At 37.2% G+C, this 23,818-nt stretch overlaps 2 protein-coding genes across 3 annotated transcripts; both read right to left on the bottom strand.

The window, feature by feature from the left end:
- Nucleotides 1–181: 181 nt before the first annotated feature.
- LOC137128816 (vacuolar protein sorting-associated protein 26B-like) lies at nt 182–7,192 on the bottom strand. The gene is made up of 6 exons (XM_067507381.1): nt 6,521–7,192; nt 5,216–5,367; nt 4,854–5,023; nt 3,691–3,866; nt 3,457–3,599; nt 182–2,402 (listed from the first exon to the last, which is right to left on the bottom strand). The coding sequence occupies exons 1-6, from the start codon at nt 6,741–6,743 to the stop codon at nt 2,265–2,267; spliced, it is 1,002 nt and encodes a 333-aa protein (XP_067363482.1). The 5' UTR covers nt 6,744–7,192; the 3' UTR covers nt 182–2,264.
- Nucleotides 7,193–9,542: 2,350 nt separating this feature from the next.
- Nucleotides 9,543–22,373, bottom strand: jam3a (junctional adhesion molecule 3a). Of its 2 annotated transcripts, none has more exons than XM_067508552.1 (9): nt 22,147–22,373; nt 14,123–14,194; nt 13,904–14,017; nt 13,545–13,697; nt 12,607–12,809; nt 11,334–11,433; nt 10,791–10,920; nt 10,617–10,659; nt 9,543–10,521 (listed from the first exon to the last, which is right to left on the bottom strand). In XM_067508552.1, exons 1-9 carry the CDS (start codon nt 22,193–22,195, stop codon nt 10,486–10,488), a joined length of 900 nt encoding a protein of 299 aa, XP_067364653.1. In that variant the 5' UTR covers nt 22,196–22,373; the 3' UTR covers nt 9,543–10,485. The 2 variants fall into 2 exon arrangements, with proteins under 2 accessions (XP_067364653.1, XP_067364652.1); XM_067508551.1 differs by having other exon boundaries at nt 10,617–10,665; nt 22,147–22,367.
- Nucleotides 22,374–23,818: the final 1,445 nt, after the last annotated feature.

The raw sequence follows: 23,818 nt of genomic DNA, 5'->3' as shown, positions 1-23,818 counted from the left end.
GTTTTCATCTCCCTCTGGATGATATAAAACCAGCTTCTTTCTGCAGGATAACACACTGTAATGGAGCTGTATGCATATATAAGCTGTTTATGGATGTAGGTCACACCACCATAATGAATAGTAACATTGTGAACTTCCCGTTCATGGGAATTTCCCATTGGGATGAATGAAGTATCTGATATATTGTTGCAAACAGACACCAGAGGTTTTTATTAGAGTGTATAAATGTTAAATAGGGGTTTAATGAAAGTGTTACAGCAACATCCAGACACTACCAAGGCTTCATTCAACACAGCAGCAATATGTAGGATTTCTCTTGGCCTTCAGAGCAGCTTCAGGCCTTGTTTTTAGTGCGGATGTTTAACTTGCATAGCACCCAATTCTTACCAATACCTGACACCCATTTAAAGCCACTGTCCTCATACGTTCACCACTCTGTAATCAGGTCCACTGAGGCTGCAAGGTGTTTGACACCATCACAGCTTCCAAAAGTCCATCATTTTGAACATAACCCGTGAACTCGGGTATCATTATGTGGTAATATATATGGAGGTTGTGCTTGAACCACACACTGTTTAATAAAATTTCCTTCATAATTTTATAGTCATTCAGGAGCACAGTTATGATCAGAATTAATGACTCCAGCACCATGACTCTCCATACTAATGTCAGCACTGGATTTAGTGCTACATAATTTTTTTATGACCGAAGATGTGCAAAGATCCGGCTTTGTTATTTTTGGTATTTGTGGCACCACTTGACCTGCTGTCGAGGTTCATGGATAAGGAGAAACAGACTGAAAAGATAAAACTGCCAGCAACAATTGCAAATTGTTAAACAACTTTAATATTAGACCAATGTGTTTTAGCCTGTGGTCATATAATAAATTACATAAATAGAACACAACCATATACCAACCAACCCATGTAAATGTTTCTGACTGGAAGACACATGTTTGCATATGTTGTAATTTTTTTTTTATTTTTTTAGATAAAATTGACCTTTCTTCTACTTAACTCTATTTAAATGTCCGTAACTCCAACAGACCCTGACGAAGGCCATAAGTCCAAATTGGTATTTGGTGCGATAATAAGGTTGTTTGACAATCTGCAAATGTTGGTGGCAGCTATTTGGCTATCTCAGAAATTTTAAGGCTGTAAGAATTAATAACTATTCCAAGTTTGATTTTGGTGTTTCATATTTTGTTTCCACCCATTCTGTTCAGGTTATCATATCACATGCAATCATTATCAATATCACTCATACAAAGTGTATTTTTCTTTTTCCATTTGGCATCAATTTATTTCACTTCTGGGGATAAGGACTAATTGATTAGCATTTGCAAAAGATAGATAGTTCTACTGTATCTTCTCTCTGGTTAAAAGACTAAAATTATGTTAGAGGCAGGAGGAGTTCATTTGCTTGATACACTTAGGCACAACTTTTTAAGTCTCTAATAAAGATGACACAGACCTTTATACAAACACTCTGACATCCTCTCCTAACACAACTAGAATGCTGAGGTAAAGCACATGAACATGAAAGGTCATCTGTGGCACTGTGTACAGTATAAGCACTGTACAAAGCTAGGACAGGGAACAGGAGATCAGGTTTTAGCTGGTCTTATATACATAAAAAAAAAATGCGTAGAATTATACTCTAAAACATCAAAAAGAAAATTAAGTTCCAGTTTCCACATCAACCATTTTGTGTGCAAACAAACAAACACAAAGCAAAAAAAATGTGTTCAGCAAGACATAGCAGTGCAAAGTTATCTGGGACATGACCATAACAATGTCAGGAAGGCATTCATTACATGTGGAATGTTGTAGATACATTTAGATAGAGATTAATGGACTATTTAGTTGCATTGATTAAGAGATTAGAAATCAATTTCCCCCCCAAGAAGTGTTAGAATGTAACAAACAAAAGGCTTAAAAATTCAAGAGTTTCACATGAAAGATTTTACACAATGAATACAGCGACAGGTCATTAGTTTGATTCGCATAAAGAAAGAAAAAAAAAAAAAAAACACGAGGAAGGTCAAGACCAGCAGCCTGAATCCACTCTGAATGCCTCATGCAAACTGTGTCACTGTTCACATACTGTATTACTGGATGTTGGCCTCCCTTCTTCCTCCGTTTACCTGCAGCGGCTAACAAATAAAACAGCTGCATGACCAGATGCACAGTCGACAGGTACCTCCATGACTCCGACGCAGACGAGTTGTGTGTGTGTGTGAGGAGAGTGGAAGGCAGAGGGCTCTAGCCGCTCTCCTCCTTCGCAGCCTGTTCCAGTGCACTCTCTGAAGCAGCCGAGCCCTCGAACCTCTGAGAGGCAATGGCTGCCTGGTGGGACATGCTCTTCCTCACCACGTCACCTTTTCTCCACAGGGTGATCTCCTACAGAAGACATGTTTTAATTTAAGCAATTGTATTTGACCAAGCAAACACGCAGATGCTATTAAGATGTCAGGGTAACAACAAGAGTGAGAAACTTTTTTTGACATTTAAATAATCAAATCTTTTATTTCCCACATGCCAAAATTGTCCAGTTTCTTAAATGTTAAAATTTTCGAGTTTCTTCTCTTTTCGCTGTGCAATACGTTTTGGGTTATTATTAAATAATATTTAAAGTCACTTTGGTCTTTGGGTAGTTGAGATTGACATGTTCCACAATTTACTGATATTTTACTGGCCAAACTACTTATTGAATAATTGAGTGAAAAAGAAAATGTGAATAACCTAATACAAAACATGTGTCATGCGGACAAACTATTTCATGAAAAATTATACAGTCATTGTAATTGTGTTTATATTTTGTCATGACCATATAATGGTGTGATATCGTGCCACAACTTGGCCATTTAACATGACCCTATAAACAGTACAAGCAGGGTGAACTGCCAAGAGGCACTATGCCGACCTAAACTGTTAATTAATGAGTAGTTGGCTGTAGGTATCACTGTCTCTATGTGTGGCGACCTAACCTAGGTGTACCGTGCCTCTCACCCAAAGACAGATGGGATCGGCTTAAGCATCCCTGCAATCCTTAACAGGACAAATGAATTACATAGTGGATGGAAGTGGACAATAAAGTGGATGGATGAATAAAGTGAGTAACTGCTGATATGTTTTGTTAACAGACACAAAAAATACCCTGCTCGAGCATCATGCCCCAAACCTCTTTCTTTCTTGGGTCTACAGTGTCCACACACTCAGAAAACAAAACCCACCCAGAGACCTAGTGACAGGCCTACAAGCCTCCACAATCGAAACCCTCCACACGATCCAGCGGCGTTAGTGTTATTATTGCTCAGCCGAAAAGGGCATATCACACTACTGTTCAGATCTCTATTCAGGTCTACAATCCCCCTCACCCACTGTGGCATCTGGTTGGAGCTCGCAAGAGGCCAGTCTGCTATTGCTACAATTAATGTTTTAATTATGAGCCTACCTGCTGTTTGAAGTAGCGTCTCTCCTCCTCATCAATCAGAACCAGGTTCAGGTAATACCGCACAGAAAACTTCTTGTTAATGTCGCGCATGGTGGGAGTCAGGTCATAGCCAGCCAGAAATAACCGAATGGGAATGGATTCTCCTAAGAAATGACATGACATTGCAATGGGTTGGAGAAGGTCTATCTTGCCTAAATAAAATAAAAATAAAAATTAGGAATAAGAGTTGATTACCCCTAACAGGAGCACCATCCATGATCTCGTATTTGGCAATAGTGTCATTTTCATGGTATACACTTGGGCCAGTGCCTGTTGTCTCGCGTTTGATAATGTCAATCTCCATGTGCTTAATCTTGATCCTCACCAGAAGGAAGTAAATTTTTCCCACAATTACATCTTTCAGATGGTACCTGTCAAAAAAAAAAAAAAAGTATAGTATGAACAGAAATTTTTGTTTGTTTGTTTTTTGCAAAATAGCATTTGTTGTGTCTGACATCTGGATGTTTTACACTGCTGTGTCATTAATAATCGGTCAATCAAAAGGAATTTAATCTGATTATTGTAATTATTGTTATGCAATAATATTGTATTTTAAACATACAAAAAAAGCTTGTTTCTTTTCAAATGTGAACATTTCTTGTTTTTTGTTGTCATCTATGATTTGAATATCTTTAAAATAAGATATGATAAACCTTTATTTGTCCCAAAGTTACAGCAGCAAAATGTGCAAATGTGTGGCAAATTTGTGCAGTATTAAAACACAAACATCAATATAAAAAAAAAAATCTACATAAATAAAAAGAATATTAATAATACAAATTAGTATCCAATCATCACTGCAAAGTTTTTTCAGTAGAACCAATGTGTATTATAGTGAGTATTGGTTTTGTCATACAGGGGGTAGGAGTGATTCTTCAGGATAGATTATAGCCAGACTTCCCACCTCCTGTACTGTGTCCAGAGGCAAAAAAAACACTTTACCATAACCTTGATAACTAAAATGATAACATTTTATAGACCTGACTCCATGAGTGGAACTTCTACATTACTTTATTATTATTATTATTTATATTATTATTAGTGCATTGGCAATATCACGCTTGTATTGCCAAAGGCAAATAAGGATATTTATTTTAATTTGATGTCTCTGTTGGATTTGATACTGCATCTCTCACTGAAATTGGTAGGATTTTAATCCTTAGTTTTTTGTGTGTGAGTCTTTAAATACTTTCGGTTCTAAAAAGTACTGTAATCATAAGGTATTACTTTTATTACTGTGTGTTTACTAATAGTGTAAATGAAATACTGAGGTTGTCATGTGTTGGACAATAGATTATTATGACAATAGAACAGCTTTGAGACTTGATAAATTCTTGATAAAATCATTCAAGCCTTACTTGGATTTGTTATACTCAAACTCGATGTGAAGACAATCCTCAATTCCAACTTCCATTTTAATGGAGGAGTTGAGCTCAGGGTAAGTGCTCAATGTATGGACTACAATGTCCATCTCTTTAACAATGTCATTTAGTCTTCTGATTACTGTAGCACGAAGAAAATATCTGCAAATAAATTAGACAGGGTGAAAACACTGTGCGCCATGTTATTAAAAAAGCTTATATAATTGACAGTAACTGTAAACAATAATTTCAAGTGTCCCAGAAGTCAGTTTAAGAGTTATCACATGACAAGCAGGTTGAAGACTAGTTACTTGTTTCACTGCCAATAAAACAGAGTGAATGATCAAACCTACCTTAGCTTGAACATTCTGGCCTGTGTAGGACTCGTAAGGTTTCTCAACGTGAGTAAACTCAAAGTCGAACGTCTGTGATTGAGTTATTTCACCCGGTCTCGCAAGGTCCTTCACCAGGGAAACAAACTCATGGTGATTTCCTCTGTCATAATACAGCTCTGGAAAAGAATGACGTTATAAGCAAAGGCAAAATAAGAGAAATTCCTTTGAAGATTTTTGTATACTGACATTATTGTAAATTATGTAATAAAGACCCATGACATTTAGCATTTTTTGTATGACTTCAGTTCTGAAGCAATATATATTCTATTATATCTATATATTATATATATATATATATATATATATATATATATATATATATATATATATATATATATATATATATATATATATATATATATATATATATATATATCTGTTAAAATTGTGAAAAGAGGCATCATTTTTATACTGTTTTCTCTCAGTTCAATTTTTTATTTCTTTATTTTAGCTTATTGCTGAAGGCGAAACATTGTTTGGACTCAAACAATGAAGTACAACATCAGCCAAGACAGGGCCTCCATCCTAGTCTTAAACTGGTCTTAAACATATACGGAGTCAAAAATCTACTAAGCTGATTTGATGTAAAGTTGTGTTTTATCTAATTGCTTCCATACATTCCCAACAAAACTTCACACTACCTGAGAAAATAATAAAACATCTACAGTGAGAGACAGTGGAATAAACATAAGTCAATACATTACATTAAAGCCCTTCGTTCAAAATGTTTTTGTATAGTCCTAATATAATTGATATTTTCCATAGTATTTTAACTGTAAATACAGACATTTACTCAAGAACTCACATAAGACATACATATATACATAAGCAGAATTCTTTACCTGAGTAGTTGCATTAACCGCTTCTTTATACTTTAACTCAATTTCAAGGTAACTATTGTGCTTTTTACTACATTTATTTATTTGACAGCTTTAGTTGCTTGCAAATGTAGATGATCTTTGGGGGCATTTTTTTTTTTAAATTTGCAGTTTAATCAAAGAACACAATGTGGGTCTCAGCCCTTAACAATAAGGTTAATTTCAACAACTAAGTTCGGGGCATCTATCTGCTGAGGGACTAGTTTAAATGATTAATTGTGGCAGGTGTTGTACTGATATTTGGGATTAAGCTAAATGTTTATGTATTTCGAAATATTGTTACTTTAAAAAGGTTATTGTCAAACTTTGGTCCCTGCTGTGTACATGTGCTGTGTGAAGTCACTGTTGAACACATCTGTAATAGTGTGAATAGTGTTTAACCTGACGTTACCTATTTGGCCAACAAATTCAATTTTGATCCCTTGGTGCTCCAGCCTCTTCCCGGGGTTCTTCAGTGTCACATTCACCTTCCCACTGACAGTTTCGCCATCATAGAAAAGAAAGTATTTGTCTTTCTTTCCATCTTCAGTCTTGTGTTCAGCCTTCTTCCTCGTTTCGGCGTCATTCAGCACCACATCGATTTCTGCACTTTGTCCAAAGCTGAAGAAACTCATCGTAACCTTCCTTCGTTATCTCTGCGAGTTGTTAGCCGAAACCCTGCCAAAACCAAACACACAAGGAAGGCCTGCAGGGTGTGCGCCCTCAGCTGTCTCCTGGAGCCCACGACGCACCGTTACACGGTGAAAAAGTCGACGATATTTGGCAGAAAACTCCACATTTAGTTACATGTTCACACTCATTCCCACCGCTGAAGCTAAGTAACAAAACGGAGGCAAAACGAAAACGCACAATATAACGTCCATTAGCAAATACACCGTTTCTTTTTTTTCCTCTCGTTAACTTTAATGCCACAATTACACAGTCTGCAAAGACAACTAATTATTTCTGAACGAACAAAATCCTTACTGAGTGGATATATGTTACATGTCTGTTTTCTATAAGAGAAAAGGGTGAATGTTGTCAAATGATCAGGATATGCGCCACCTGCACTGGCTCAACTGCTTCCGGGTAGAGTTTTTCAAAATAAAACGGAGGAGGAAATGTTTTTTTTGTTTGGCTGGGTTTTTTTTGGTTTTTTTTTTTTTGGTTTTTTGCCAAAATACAAAATAAGTTTTGACGCAGACAAGTTTTACAGTAAACCAAACATAAGCCCAAATAAACAATTGAAACTGAGATGTGGCTTTCATTTCTGTGATAATCTGGTAGTAAAGGTAAAACATTAAAAGAAAAAGCAATGGTTTCAAAACATGTTGGATATGAATTGGACTTGTTGGCTGTGCTGACATGCTGCTCTCTATTAAGAAGTATTTCAACATGCTGTCCCTAAACTAGATACATTAATTTGCAGTAAAACTAAAAAGAAGAAAGAAGAAAATAAAATTGGAACATGTTCCAGTAATATAATAAACAATAATAAACCATTTAACATAAGTAAACTTTTTTTTTTCCTTTCAGCTTATCCCATGTGTTCAGGGTCACCACAGAGAATTGTCCGCATGTTGATTTGGCACAGTTTTTACGCCGGATGCCCTTCTGGACGCAACCCTCCCCAATTTCTACCGGGCTTGGACTGGCACTGCACAGCTGGGGAGAAGAATGGGCATTTAGGGGTTCAGTGTCTTGCCCGAACGTGTTTCTCATTAGCACGTTAGACATGATTCATTTCCTTTTTCGAGTGCGTACATATAAGTACATGGGTTGTATTAAGATGGAACGGGATTGTTATTCATGCACCACATGTCTGACTGTATTTTCCAGCCATCTGATCATCTGATGCAGCCTATATGGCTGCAGGATACAGTATATGTGAAAACAAATAATTGTTGTGCGTCTGTACGTAAATACAGCATTTTACAAACCATATCCTCAGCAGTTTAGAGAATGTTTTTACCGATTAGTCATTTAAGGAAGTAAACAAGGAAGACTGAGAAAGGGAAGCAGTAAGAAAAAGAAGAAGAAAAAAAGACATGTCACACCCAGGAACAGTGGTGAAAAGTAAGGTGGTACTTTGTTCCTGTACTCAGTGGGGGTCATTGATTGCAGTGTTAAATACCCTCCTCCATGTCACAGTCGATCACATAATATAACAACCAGCATTCCAAACATTTCCTGAACTTAAACTTGCACAGTTGTTTCCCAATGAAAGCTCAGTTGGCTTCACAGTTGTCAACTAATTGCTTATTGTCATTGGTTTGTTTACGAGTATTTCACTTTGAATGGAACATCAAAGAAATTCTGGCTTACAAAATATTTATTGTGAACTATGTCCTGGGGGGAAATAAAGTAAAGAATAAAATGACATCTGCTCTGTAAATATGTGATGTTTAGTGAGTTTAGTAGAAAGCATAATGAATTACATTTATTTAAAAAGAAAAATAAAGCAGCACTGGTTCACAGAAATAATATTAAACTATTTTTACTTTTAAAACTTCAAGTAAATTATAAATTGTGTACTTAATTTTATCTTAGTAGAAATGTCAGTGTGGTACTTATAATTTTAAGTAAATTTTTAGTGTATTTGTACTTTCACTTACAGGTACAGTAAATATGTTTTGTTAAAATATTAAAGCACAAGACTACAATATTTATACTATGTTCTAAATTTCCAAACATGTCACTGAAAAATAGTTTTGTGTCAACTAGAATAAAAATAATAAGTAAGCCTTTCTTTCTAAAAATATGACACACCTTTTTCATATAAAAAAGTTGACACCTTGAGGAAGTTAGATATATATATGATGGGCTTTTTTATAAATTGTTTGCAAAAACACAATCACAAGATGGAATTGCAAAGAGTGTCCCACTACATCTGAATTCTTCCATCCCTGTAAACCGAACTAAAAACAAGGGCCTATATCTGACTATGTCTCCACACCAGAATAAGATCAATAATAAATATTAAATGTTTTTTTTTTGGTTATTATTTCCAGAAATTCCAATATTTAAGACTATAAGATCATTTTTTTACAATTGCATTTCTAATACAGTTGTCACTTGCTGTCAAGTTGTCGGTCCTCAATTGGGTTTTGTGTATTTGTTTCCCCTATGCTGCGACGCATAATACGTTTTTTTTTTCCAGAAACACTTTTTTCCAAATTCAAATGGCCAAATTAAAATCATCCCAATTCCCACTTTATAAGCAAATATGTGAGCCTCCACAACATTTACATTTAATGATTTTAATAGTAACAAAATAACATGAACATATAGCATTAATATCAAATGAACAGTGAACATTTACAACAGTTCCTGAGTTATTACACAAATCGTTGACACTAATGTTTGAAATGATATACTCCTAATACTGACAGGCTCAACACTGCAGGTACACACTGAACAGTAAATACTGTACATTTGTTTCCAGTAAACAGTTTTATTGCAGTATTTATAACAAGGTATGGAGTGCAATGTATGAAAATTAAAAGATCAAAAAATGTATGTAGTTATGTACATTTCATAATAAGTCAAAAGTGGACAATATGTCCAATACTCACAAAATAATTAGTAAAGCACAGAAGGTCACTTATACACAGAAACAGCACTCTAAAATATCATACTTCACCACCTTTATAGGACATATTGACTTTGCAGCATAATTAGATATATGTTATTCAAATTCAAGGGGTTAATCTGTACTCTTTACTGGACTTGATATAATCTGTAAATATTATAAAGGCTTATAAATTGTGCCTTTTGAATCTTAGCTCGTCGGCTTTCTACAGTCTGCTATGTAAAGACTGCCTAACTACGGTATATACAAATGCAAGTTTCTACACTTCCCCAACCAACTAAGAACACATGTCTTCTGAACAAAGACAATGAAAAGGAGATTTGTAAAACAATTTCAGTGTACTCAGTGTAAAAAGTTTAAACGTTACAAAAGAGCATTTGGCCAAAAAAATATGAAAGAATGTAGCTTCCAGCATCTTTGTGATGATACACTGAGCTATATAGTTCAAAATTTAAAATACATCATAAATGTCACAGTTATGAAATTGTTTTATTTGATAACACAAATATGTTGCAAAATTTGTAAAAAAAAAAAAAAATCAACAAAATAAAATAAATAAAAATGAATACTAATAGTAGGGAATAAAAAAATGTTACTTTATAAAAATTCTGAAACTGTCACAAAATGATATTAAAATTACTTTGGCAAGGTGGTTGGTTTGATTTTTTTTATGTGCATCAGAGAATAATGTGCCATGTTACATCTCAAACTTCACCATCTGAAGCGTCATTGTTGCAAGTTAACCTCAACAGTTTTTTGCTTGGTTCCAGCTTCTGTCACTGCTGTCAAATGACGAATGAAGACTTGTGGCGAAAATGGCCCTGGGAAAAAAAGAAAACCTGTCAATACAGAACCCTTTTACTGGCACTGACACAAAATAAATATATGCAGTGTATGCATCAGAGACTGTGTTTACCTCATCTGCATCACGATAATCTCCATCATTCTGTGCCGGCCAACTGTAGCTGAAGCAAATACATAAATCAATCAATAAATACATAATAGAACAAAAACCTTGAAGTAATTTTGAATTAAAGCATAGAATACAATTTTGCCTTAATCCTTCCACAGATCTTTGGTTCATGCTCACTTGTTTTCATTGTGACCTTTTTTATGGAAGCAGCCACGTCTGAAGGAATGACAAATAGAAGCAGCCAGACAAAAGAACACAGCCACTGCAGCAAAGGACTTGAGGAAAATCCCAAGAATATCAACATCATCTGCAACAGAAACAGAGATGACACCTTAATAGATATCAGTGGCATATTTTATATATTTTGCCTTAAATCAATAGAGTTATGTTTGTATTTATTTTTCATTTATATTTATCCCTTGATTAATGGCTTAGTTGATTAGCAGATTTTGATATTGGATCAGCAATTTTATGCTATAAATAATATAATATCATTATGTTGATGGGATTACCTGCTTCCCCTTTTGTCATATCAAGCTTCTCCTTCTCATGCAAGTTCCACCCTTCTGAGTTTGCTTTTTAGTTCAATTACTGTCCTCAAACATTCCATAAAACAAAACTAACATGACATCATTCTCCTCAGAAATCCTCTGAAATTCCCCCAAAAGCCCTTCAAGTGCGCTTCAAATTTCTGCATATGCTTCAAGGTTTGTCACTCACAGACTTCCATCATTTGTGGAGGACACTGTGCATGTCCCGCATCATTCTTTGCCTGGCAGTAGTACTCCCCCGCGTCCTCCTTTCTTACCCTTCGAAATTTCTGAGGAGACAGTTTCAAGAGATTTTTTTTTTCAGTTTAGTGACACATAGCTGCATTGTCATCAAAAATGATGAAGGATGTCTGGCTGTGAGAACAATTCCTACAGTTCTGACTGCTTCTTTTGTGCATCAAGTGCATCAAGAAAGTACTCACAGCACTTAACTTTTTCCACATTTTGTTATAGTACTGCCTTATTCCAAAATTGATCAAATTCAATATTTCCCACAAAATTATGCAAGCAAGACTACATAATGACAATGTGAAAAAGGTTTGTTTGAAATCTTTGAAATGTATTAAAAAAAATAGTATTCATGGCCTTTGCTATGACACTCAAAGTTGAGCTCTGCTGTTTCCACTGATCCTCTTTGAAATATTCCTACAACTTGATTGGAGTCCACCTGTGGGAAATTCAGTCGATTGGACATGATTTGGAAAAGCATACACCTGTCTATATAAGGTCCCATAGTTAACAGCGCATGAGAAAAGTGGCCTCCATCCTCCATAAATGGAAGAAGCTTGGAACCACCAGGATTTACCCCAGAGCAGATTTGAGAGGGACCATGAGAAATACAATTCTGGTCTGATGAAACTCTTTGGCCTGAATGCCAAGCGTGATGTCTGAAGCAAACCAGGCATCACTCACCACCTGCCCAATACCATCCCTACAGTAAACCATGGTGGTGGCAGCATCATGCTGTGGGGATGTTTTTCAGAGCTAGGAACTGGGATACTAGTCAGGATCGACGGAAAGATGAATGCAGCAATGTACAGATACATCCTTGATGAAAACCTGTTCAAGAGCACTCTGGACCTCAGACTGCGGCAACGGTTCATCTTTCAACAGGAAAACGACCCTAAGCACACAGCCAAAATAACAAAGGAGTGGCCACACGACAACTCTGTGAATGTCTTCGAGCGGCCCAGCCGGAGCTCAGACTTGATCCTGACTGAACATTTCTGTAGAGATCTGAAAAGGGTTGTGCAACAATGCTCCCCATCCAACCTGATAGAGCTTAGATAGATAAATATGGATTAAACAAACAGCTACTCCGTCCTCATTCAGATACTGAGAAAACCTACAGTAAGAAGCTGATTTATAATAATATGGTAATCATACGTATAGCTTTTTTCACCAAATGATAAATGCACCACTAATAGGTCTGTGTTTCTTACCAGGCCACCAGTGTCAGGATTTATGCTGTAGGACGAGTTGACAAACTTTGGGCTGTTTTTGGGGTCTTGCGGGAGCTCTTCCTCATTGTGGAACCAGCGGTACTGCGAAGCAGGAAAGCCCTCATTCTCCAGACATCGCAGCTCAGTAGATGTCCCCACTGTGACCGCCTCTGGCACACTGCACCGCGGTACAACAGGTTTCACTGCACATAGACACAGTGTCACATCATTCCAGGTTAGATCACATTTACCAAGCCGGGAAAACATGGATTTGCATGTTGGTTATTGTTGTCATGCTTTTGACTAATCATCTGCTGTACAAAGTGTTTGAGTGCAACAAAAAAGTAAATAGAGCCAAAAGTAATGACCTTAAGGAACCGTTCATAATGATAGGAAATGTAATTGTTTTCTTGCTGAGAGTTAGATAAGACAATCTTTAACATTCTAATTTCTTAAATATAAAACCACGGCCCAGAAGCAGGTAAGGTTTGCAGTAGCATACTTAAAACTCAAAAGGACAGTGTTTCACAATAAAAGCATTAAATGTCATACAAGCAGAATATTTGTCATTTCATTTACTTGGGACAGTGCTACGCAAGTCGCTAGTATGTTTAATATTGAAGAAATACGTATAAGACTGGTGGTAATTTTCTCATACTTTCTTATTCTCTCATTCTCTGCAAGAAAAAAAGGGAATTCCCTAAAATATTACACTGTTGCTTCAAAATAACAAACCCTAAATATTAAATCGACAAAATCTATCGCAGATCACAGATTTCTGAACTGTAATATAAGTGTTAGTATAGACCCTTATCCTAACCCATATTTCCCAGATCAGTTCTTCTGTTAATTCACACGAGTGTAAATCCAAATCTGCTCCAGCCAACCAGGAACCAGCCATTGATGTGGTATCGTAACAAAGTACCCACTCACTTTACCTCTCACTGCTAGACTAATAAGTATTTCATCAAAGTCCCTTTGATCATCGATGGCGGCCACCTCACAGCGGTACTCTGCAGTGTCTGACCGAGTGGTGTTGAAGATCAGAATGTTGGCCGGTTCTCTGAGCTGAGCTCTGTGCTCCAAGTCCCCTTTCGAGAGAGAGTGAGAGAGACTTTACAATTGCTCATTCAAACACACATCATGACTTCACAGTTCAAAACCAGAATTCAATGCCAAGTTCCTTCAAGGTACCATTCATCCAGCTAAGCTTTGAGCCCTGAGACGTTGCTTTGAAAGGCTGTGATATACTGGTTGATGAGGTTTTCATAAAGACAAGAATGTCCAAGTGGTTTACCTGCTATCTTGTTTTGAAAGTACACATAACTGGGGACACCATTTTTAATCTTTTTCCATTCAATCCTTGGGTTGTTCGTGGAGATGGACTCTATTAAACAGGTCAGTTCAATGGCTGTGGAAGAAAGAGGACATATGAGAGTTGTGCAAAGAAGGACCGAATCAGGAAAAGAAAAGCTACTTTGTATAAATAGGTTGGAATGCTTTTCCTGCAACTTACGCTCAAATTCATTTGCCCACACAATCTTGTCTGTGGTTCGGAGGATTACCGCGAGTGATGATGGAACGTGGCCTGTGGGGGAAAAAAGAGAGAGACACGAAATGCTGAGTAACCCTGATGCCACACACTTTTCATTAGCGGACATTATCAGCTGGGAAGGTTGCCTAATAAACCGTGGATTACAGCGATAAATATAGAAACTAAGACAGTATGAAAGCTTTGGAATTTAATTTAGTGTAGAGATATCTTATTAATTACGTTCCTATTCTGTTTAAGAAGATTAACACCTGGGGCCAAAATGTGTCACTTCTTCATGTTTAACAGACGTGTGCTGCACAGTGAAGAGTACAAGCTGACTGCAGTTTTTGATTTTTTTTCTTTATAGAGGTTAATTTTATAATAATTTGGCCAGTCGTGAATCATCATAAGAGAGAGCAGCTTTAAAATGTTATATTGCTCAATAAAATTGTGCATAAAGTCATGTTCTTAAGTATCTGCACGGTGACACACTTTTTTATTGTTTTGGCTTGACTCCAGCATGGTACCCTGACTGAGATTAAAGTGCTGACTTTAAGCCTTTTGTGTGAGGGTTTTAACAAGCATACTGGAGAGCCAGAGCCAGTGCAGTCAGCTTTTTCTACATGGTCCCCCGTGTTTTAGGACAATGGAGCAGGACAATGAGCATACTGTACAGACAAGGCAACCAAGTGTTTTTTAAGTCATTTTTTTCAATTACTGAAAATGGACGACTGACTACAAAAACATACGAAAATATGCAAAGATCAAGCTCCTTTATTTATGCTAAGCTGCGATATTTGGCTGCTGGCTGTAAAGTGATATTGCAAAGGCTTACAGGATAATTTAGTGGTATCAATCTAAGCATAATGTGAGTAAGGATATCTCCCAAAATGCCAAATTAGCTATTTCTAAAAAAAACATTTAATATTTGTTTTAGAATAATAAAAAAGCAAACCAACTGAATTTTCAATTTATGAAGTTTCTGCTTCTGTGTATATGTTTCTGTTCCTATGTTATTAAGCAGGAATCTGAATCTAAATTTGATAGTCTTATGGCTTCAGATAATGGACTTGTGTCTAAACTTGTCCTACTAGACCTTAGTGCCGCATTTGACACCATTGACCACAACATTTTATTACAAAGACTGGAAGATGGATTTGGGATTAAGGGAACCACACTACATTGGTTTAAATCTTATCTGTCACACTCCAATTTGTTTTCGTTAGATTCCAATTTGTTCATGTTAATGAATATTTGCACAAAAGTTAGTTATGGAGTTCCACAGAGATCTGTGTTAGGACCTATACTTTACAATCTGTATATGTCACCTTTAGGCAAAATTATTAGGAAAAATTCCATAAACTTCCACTGATATGCAGATGATACCCAGCTATATGTATCTGTGAAACCAGAAGATACTAACCAATTAGTCAAACTTGAAGCATGTCTAAAGACATAAAGGTCTGGATGTCCTATAATTTCCTACTTCTAAATTCAGACAAAAGTGAAATTATTCTACTTGGGCCTAAAAATATGAGAAATGTGCTGTCTAACAATATATTTACTTTAGATAACTTTGGCCTCCACTACAGTGGAGAGGAACCTTGGAGTTATTTTTGATTTTGACCAGGATTTCTCTTTCTCTCTATACATTTATTTGTCACTACTGCATGCTATTAATTTTGTGTCTTCTCTCTCCTGTAGTTGTGCTTCTCCCCCTTTGTCTCTCTCTCTCTCTCTGTCCCTTCCTGCAGGTGTCCTTGGCTTTGGAGATGTGTGCAGCTACTCATCCTAGCAGCCTGAATAATGTTTTGTCGTTGCTTTTTGTTGCTCTTTTCCTTTCTTTTCTCTCTTCACTTTCCACTCACCCCAACCGGTCAAGGCAGATGGCTGCCCGCCCTGAGCCTGGTTCTGCTGAAGGTTTCTTCCGTTAAAGGGCGTTTTTCCTCTCCACTGTTGCCTAGGGCTTGCTCAAGGGGGAATTGTTGGGTTGCCTCTACATACTTGTGTAGTCTGGACTTTATGATGAAAAGTGCCTTGAGATGACTTTGTTGTGAATTGGCACTATATAAATAAAGTTGAATTGAATTGAATTGGTATCCTAAAGGTAGGTGAACAAAACCCATACACACAAAGTGACCATGCAATTTTTTGGGGCTGAAGTTAATTAGACTGAAAGCAGACCGCTTCTGAATCAAGTCAAACGTTTAGCTACTGTTAAATAATGCAATACCACCATGTCTGCCAAAGTGTTTCACTGACTCATATGAAGTAAATATCTCAAAGACTTTAGTCACTTACAAACATGGCATTTGCTATTTGTTTCTATGCATTAGTTTTCTTTTATATGGAAAAGTACAGCTCTTCTGGAAAAAAAAACTACCAAAAAGAGAAAACACAAAGACCTTCCATAAACGCGCGCAATGGATTAGGATACTTGATTAATCTCGACATCAAATCTCATTTTAGAAAATGAGCATCAGCATCAGTATCACTAAGTGGCACTAGTGTTTGGGTGACGATTCGCCTCTGAGGAATAGCTGAAAGGTCTATGATGTGTCACTCATTATAGCAGATTCTTCCATTTCATTTTCTAAAACAATTTATTTCAGTATTTGGGTCACTGTGCTATTAAAGCATTTATTCAATGACAACAAATTATGTGGATTTTAAAGGGGTTTGCAATTCATGTACTTATTTACAGAAAATGTGGTTCAAAGTGCTGTTTACATGTCCTAAAACATTACAAGATAGAGACGATTCTTTGCTAAAATGTGACACTAATTTACACTGAGGTTTACACAGTAAATAATTTATCAAAATCCCAAAAAACAAAAACGAATGAGAGTCACAAAAATAACTTGACAGTGAGAATGTGATTAGGCTTAAAGCATATTTAATCAACCGTCTTAGTTTCCCTCTGGCACAAACAACACATGAGATGTATTTATTTGAAGCTCCTTGCTTGACTGAATTCCTTAAAGCAATCAGTGTTATTTTGTAAATGTCAGATTATAATGGCATGAGGCATAATTCACAAGTTTTGTCAAAATTGGGCCAGTGGAATGTCCACTTAACTGGAAAATTAGTGAGTATATGGAGGGGGCGGACGATATAGAGTACAACAACAAATTAGGAAAATTAGGTAAATTGCAAATGTAAATGTAATTCCACAATGCTAAAGATAAATAAGCATGTTGGTCCGTTCCCCTGGCACCCTACACTCAACCTATTGTGACTGTGCCACTTGTAAGGGTAGTAATTGCTGGGTGAATACACAACTAACAGCCCCCGTGCTGGGTAATGAGGGCAATCCTGCTGCCAGTGAGGGCAGAATGAAGGTCTGTAAATGGAGGCAGATACAAGACAATGATAATCATCCGAGCAGCCTTTGAATCTACTAAGACATCACCTCATGTGGGCCAGATTTATTCTGACAATATTTGTTCAAAACTGCCTTTTTAGCACACGAGTGACCCTGAGATGTACGGTGTGACTGGGAGCCAAAGGGATGCTTGCATATAGCTGATGCTCAGCCTCAAAGTGATGAAAACATTAGTCCTGCCAAAGCATCCGGTCATATAAGCACAGCTGCCGACGCTGATGAGATTTGACTCCCAGGTCTCAGCTTCCTTCTCTGTTGCTGACTTTCCCACCCTGTACATCAGGAGCTATTTTTATCCCAGCTGTGACTGGACATCCTTGGAGACACAACGAGAGCTCTTCCAAAGAAAAAAAAAAAGCTCCTTCGGCATATGCACACACGGGGTCCTCAGCATTGAAACTACTCTCTGTAATGGTTCTGTTACTGTTAAGAAACCATGGAGTTGAGGGTCAAATCGAAAGGACTCAATCTTCAGGAACAAAATCAGTCTCTACTTAATGAAATCTGCTAAAGTCCCACCGCAAAGTATCACATTTCCCAAAAACAATAATTATTACATTAAAAACTCATAACGCTGACCATGTCAAGAATTACAACATAGCATTGTGTAATGTGTTGTTCTACACTAACAGGAAGTGATTCATTTAATTAAGTTTTGCTGAACTCTCACTTCTTTTTCTAAAGCACTCTGTGACTGATAAAGTGTCCATGGAGGCAACCTTTGTGTCTCTTCGGCCTGAAATGTCCAAACAAGAAACAGGAGCCTTGTAGCGTCCACATGATTTTTTTGGAAAAGGTCATTTAAATCTTTACACAAACAGAACAAAATGTAGGCCGTGGGAACGAATAACCACGGTCAATTAACAAGACAATGTGTAACTGATTACTAATGCAAGCTTAGAATAAAAGCATTCATACAACACTGCTTGCTCCCCTGGTAAAACAATGTCCGCTTAAGACAATATTTTATAATTAGTAAAATAATCTCAGCAGAAACAGACTCATTTTAATCCCCCTGTTTTTGTAGTTCATAGTCAGAGTAGGTCTATACCCTGTTCTGAGAGAAAAATGCTTTTAAATAGCCACATTCTGCAATCCTCTTATGCTCTAAATATGAAAACAACCACCCATCCCCATCCCTGCAACAAAAGTTGTTGATCCAGTGCATCTATAAAAAGCTTTTTTCCCAGACATTCCAGTGCAGTTGCTGCAAATATGCTGAAGGCAGAATAAGCTGCAAGGAACACGGAACAGTGTTCAGGGTCCACTGCATACTAAAGGGTGTGTGTAATATAATTATCACTCCAGTTAAACTAGACTGATATGGTCTTGTTGTATTAAGTACTTCAGGTACATATGAACAAAAAATAGTATTTCACCCTTGTGTTTTCTAAGGACACATGTGTGACACTGGTCCGTACACTGCGTGATGATCCTACAATAAGTAAACACCGAAATATCGTATAGAACCAGTAGGTTTAACCTCTGCAGTCCCACTGTTGAGCACCAGACTAAGTAAAGAGAGAACATACTAACCAAATTAAGTTATGATGTATTGAAAATTTCCCACAAAACAAGCACAATAGTTTTATTTTATGGAATGGTGTAGGTATCACAAACATGGAGTCTAGGATTGAAAATCTTGCTTAGTGTAAACCGCAGCTGCAAAAATTCATTTTGAAAATTAATCAAAACTAATTAGTAACAAAGTAAGATTATTTAAAAACAAAACTATATTAATGATTCTCTGTTCTACCTTCTGAAATGAAAGTAACTGCTTTCTTTGTCATTTTATGAATAATTGTAAACTGACTATCCTCGGATTTTGGATTGTTGGTTAAATAAATCAAGCAATTTTAAAATGTGTCTTTTCTCTGTTGGAGATTATGACATAAATACATATCAAATTTTTACAGTAAATCAAGAAATTAATATGCAGACTAATCAAATGGGATCTTACCTACTAGAGGAAGAAGAAAAAAAACATTAATTCTGTTTTAAATTAATTTTTATTAAAATAAAATGATTCAGCTTTGTGCACCAGCATGTCCCAGACCTATGAAGCATGAATTAAATTATGCTAATCATAATTCATATTCATTATTCAAACCTAAAGGCAATCCAAAACATAATGGTAGACTTTAGACTCTTAATATAAGCCTATATCTTGAATTTTGATTATTTCTCCTGCAACTGTACTAGTGCGCTACAATTCAGCTACGACAATGGCTGTAAGGTCAGAGCTGTTTCAGAACAGTTACAATGTCAACAGTGTAATAAATTTGAGGTTGGCTTGTCGACCGCCTTGCTTATTTGATTCACATTTACAGATAAATTGGATCAGAAGTTCAACACCTACTGATGCGATCTGCCGTTTGGACACGACCGACCCTTCTCTGCCAAGTTTTACTCAGCAGCGGCAGGGTGACCTCACAGCTAATGCACATCAGGGTGAATACAACATATCTCCCAGCTTTAGCTACGCTGATCAACCCCACGCTTCAGCTGTTTTAGGAGCTGGGAGGATGAGTTATGTCATCTCCCCTATGTAATATCACCATGGCTGAGTCTGCATTTTCAGCTGAAGCCTTCAACCTTTCTCACTGTTATCAATCACCAAAGGTCAATACGTGCACTTACTGAATCCATCATGTGGGCGAGTTTGAAGCTACAGTATGTAACTTTTTAGAAAGCTCAACTAAGTATTTTTTGCAGCTTTGCCATTTTTTGTCTTTTAATATCACTTGAAGGGCTGTGCAGAGCATGGCAGAGTACAGTGGATGATAGAAGAGCATTGGTGGACAACCGCTCTTCCTCCTGCGCCACAGTCGCTTCATTGTGTCGTTATACACTTCATTGTCACTGCAAACAATACAACAACATTTTGAAAGAAACTTTGTGATTTATACAAAGTTTCAATATGAAACATCCAGATATCCCTTCTTTTCTGCCCAGCCCTCCCTCTTCATGCTCGGCTGCAGTGAGCAGAACCCTTCAGGTTAGTTTTTATAAATGACAAGAATAAGAAGCTAATCAGTCAAGCATTAATCTTTGTGCTGATCTCATTTGTTAGGAGGAGGAGCATCAATCACCTTTGTGAGGTTGAGAGATTTTTGAAAAATACTGCCACAAATGTTAAATGCTTTACAAGCAAAGCTGCTCGTGCTGTTCAGTAAGTCTGGGTGACAGCACCTCCACACATAAGGATATATTTTAGAGCATATTTTAAGAACAGAAACGATTATATGCTGTAGTTTTAAAGTATCCATCCCTCCAGCCATCCATTATCTATAATCCAGGTCAGGGTCGCAGGGGGCTGAAACCTTTCCGAACCGTCATTGGGCGAGAGGTTCAACATACAACAGACATACAACTATTCACACATACAGGCAATTTAGAATCGCCAATTAGCATATCATGCATGTTTTACACAAAGAGAACATGACATGCAAACTCCACAGGGAAAGTCGAGAGATGGGGAAGGATTCGAATCCGGCACCTTCTATTTGTGAGGCAGCAGTGCTAACCACTGTACCACCATGCTGCCCTTCATTTAGTAAATCATTATTATTATTATACCAGCATTTATTTTCACTACTGTTTGTATTTGTCAGTCTGGTCATTCATTTATAATATAATAATAAAATTATTCCCATTACTTCAAGGTGATGTCTGCAAAGGTTTGGCAACTAAACAATAAAAAAAAAACCTGTAACAAGTAAATAACAATAAGTTTCTTGATCTCTGTGTGTGTTTGGATTTTGAATGAGTCCATAGAATGAAAAACTAATTGGCTGGCAGATTAATCCAAACTGATTCACCAAACAATTGGCAAACATTCACATTTTAATGCATAAGCAGGAACTTACAAACATTTGCGTGCTGGCGTTGATCAATCATTAAAATGGCCAATTATTTTCCAAGTGGTTAAGCATCTCTAGACTGGGAGGTTATTGGTTGCCTCCGGGAAATAATGTAGCTGCCAAGTGTGATAGGTGTCAGCAGGTCCCCCAACAGCAGGTCTTTGTCCTGGGGACCCTGCTGACCACCCAGGTCTTTATAAGTGATTAACCATTAATAAAGCCGACAATAAAGCCTGTTATTTTAAAAAGCATGGAGGCAAAATGCTGCATGAACAAACACACAGTAGGTGCACCAGGGCACGTCCCCCCCCCCCCCCCACCATGTTTTGTGGATGCCTCTTCTTTCGCCCAAAATAACGTTTGCTTTGGGTTCATTCTGGAAATTTCTTCCGATGTAGCCACTCGCCGGTTACAAGAAAACACATGTTAGTGTCGAGGCTCGGTGAAAGGTCTCTGACAAGCAATGCGCTGCCGTGAATGGCTTTCAGCAAATGTTACCGCGTGAGCAACGTTCCTTCAACTAACTACGTACCATTGTTGGTTAGCACAACAGTAACGTTAGCGTCCACGGCGAAACGACAATACAACCTGCTCAACAAATAATGCAACGCATAATAATAAATAAGCACTCTTGACTATTCGCGGCTTGTTCATATCAAACTACAGTCTGGTCCCACGCTGACAGCCCCGTTTACACATTGGACTGAACTTAACTTGCTGAAACGTTTTCGTCTCAGCAGTGTGGAGAAATAACTTACCTAGGCTGGTGTAAAGCGCAAAACATGCTATGAGTCGCACAATCGCCATCTTGCAGCGTCTCGTTTATCGGTTAGAGTTGCACACACTCAGCACCTCCGAGGGGTTTCACGGAGAGGATGAGGGCAGAACAGACTGGTGGATGTTGCCATCGATGAGTTTCCATAGCTACAAAGGCGGGGAGCGGAGAGCCCTCAATACTGTCTGACAGGCGATAGGTGGTGCCAAATATTCAACCTGCTGCTGCTGCTCCTACAGAAGCCATACGATCCTGACCGTATGTGAGTTTGAGTAAGTGGGACTATACACCCTCTAGTGGTGTTCATTTTCCACTCACTCAAGTCCGTTTTATGTTGACCAATATATCACAATATTCTCTCACAATCTGCAGAGCACGCAACCAAGTTAGAGCCTAAAGCTCTTTAAATGCCCACCTGTTAAGCACGAAGATGGATTTTGTGCTATCTGAAGCCACAAGAATATGTGGCACAGAAGAAAGATTGGAATCCATTAAATGTTGACAAATTTGGAAGCAAAAGCCGCGCAGTCAACACCATGCGGTGCCTTACGATTTAACACTGGGCAACTACAACGGGACGGTGTTCTGAATCATGACTGGTTCACAATGACCACAATGTTTATCTATCTATGGCAAAAAAGGTTGCTGCCTGTAAGACAATATTGAGGAGTTAAAAGGCCATGGTAATTGCTACAAGGGCATCAAGGCGGAAGATGGATTGTTCAGAGGCAGGAAATGCTTGAACATCATTGAGCATTTTAAAAATAACTATTACTAACATCTGTTTAGTCTTTAGTGATTATCCTATCGTTTATTCACAAACCAAATCAGACACTATGAACATTGTTAATTAAAGGAAGGTATAAGCTGAACATTTTGCAATATCTAAATTTTGCACCATAATAATGATATTGTCTCTACATAGATTTTTATTGATGAAATCATTAGGGAACCTTTAGACTCAATGGATGTAATTTTATATCTGAGTTGGTTTTAAGTGCTAAAAAATAAACAGCAGGTGGCAGTGCTAAACCAGACGTTAGTGCAGCTCCCACTACACGGTACATACATGAGACAAACTATTGCATCTCATGTAAGGGCAGGTTATACACAATAATGATATTAATGCAGTTGATATTGCGATGCCTCAGATAACCTGTTATGTTAGTATATGAAATATGGGTATATACATTTCCAGTTTAAGTCACAAAAACCCAAGGTGAATGTAAAAACAATTACTGCAAAGTTTAGATGCATATATGAATACAACCCTCTGATCTACCCATGGTGCTAAAATGAAAAAAAAAAAAAAAAAACAGTGGTCCAGTTTCGCTCTCTGGGAATACTCTTGAACCTTCACATTATTCTGCTTGCTTTCCAGTGTTACAGTGTGGCAAATCTTTTGGCAGTTATTTCTCTGTTTCAAGCGTCTTTCTAGTTGCCCTTTGGTGCTTCTCATAGAAAATATTTCCATCATATTACACATGCAATGTCTCAAAGAAGAAATAAACTAGTTTGTGAGTGTTTTCTTTTGTAATTAAAATTCCATGCAAATTAATTTATTATGTGTTCATCATAACTGAATACTTGTCCAGTTAGATAATGTTTCTTCTTGGAAGGTCAGTCAATAATTACAAAGAAGTGTCAAAAGACCA

This window comes from Channa argus, chromosome 6 (genome assembly GCF_033026475.1).
Source record: "Channa argus isolate prfri chromosome 6, Channa argus male v1.0, whole genome shotgun sequence".
In the NCBI taxonomy this organism is placed as follows: domain Eukaryota; kingdom Metazoa; phylum Chordata; class Actinopteri; order Anabantiformes; family Channidae; genus Channa; species Channa argus.
This window is presented reverse-complemented; position numbering and strand designations above follow the sequence as displayed.

What these genes read in the sequence shown, in the direction of transcription:
- LOC137128816 (XM_067507381.1), bottom strand. Translation starts at nt 6,743, where the DNA reads ATGAGTTTCTTCAGCTTTGGACAAAGTGCAGAAATCGATGTGGTGCTG. An exon ending in TGAATTTGTTGGCCAAATAG is followed by an intron (nt 5,368 to 6,520) that starts GTAACGTCAGGT and finishes ATTCTTTTCCAG; the next exon opens with AGCTGTATTATGACAGAGGA. An exon ending in GACGCTACTTCAAACAGCAG is followed by an intron (nt 2,403 to 3,456) that starts GTAGGCTCATAA and finishes TGTCTTCTGTAG; the next exon opens with GAGATCACCCTGTGGAGAAA.
- jam3a (XM_067508551.1), bottom strand. Translation starts at nt 22,195, where the DNA reads ATGGCGATTGTGCGACTCATAGCATGTTTTGCGCTTTACACCAGCCTA. An exon ending in AAAGGTCACAATGAAAACAA is followed by an intron (nt 10,666 to 10,790) that starts GTGAGCATGAAC and finishes TATTTGCTTCAG; the next exon opens with CTACAGTTGGCCGGCACAGA. An exon ending in ATTATCGTGATGCAGATGAG is followed by an intron (nt 10,522 to 10,616) that starts GTAAACACAGTC and finishes TTTTTTTCCCAG; the next exon opens with GGCCATTTTCGCCACAAGTC.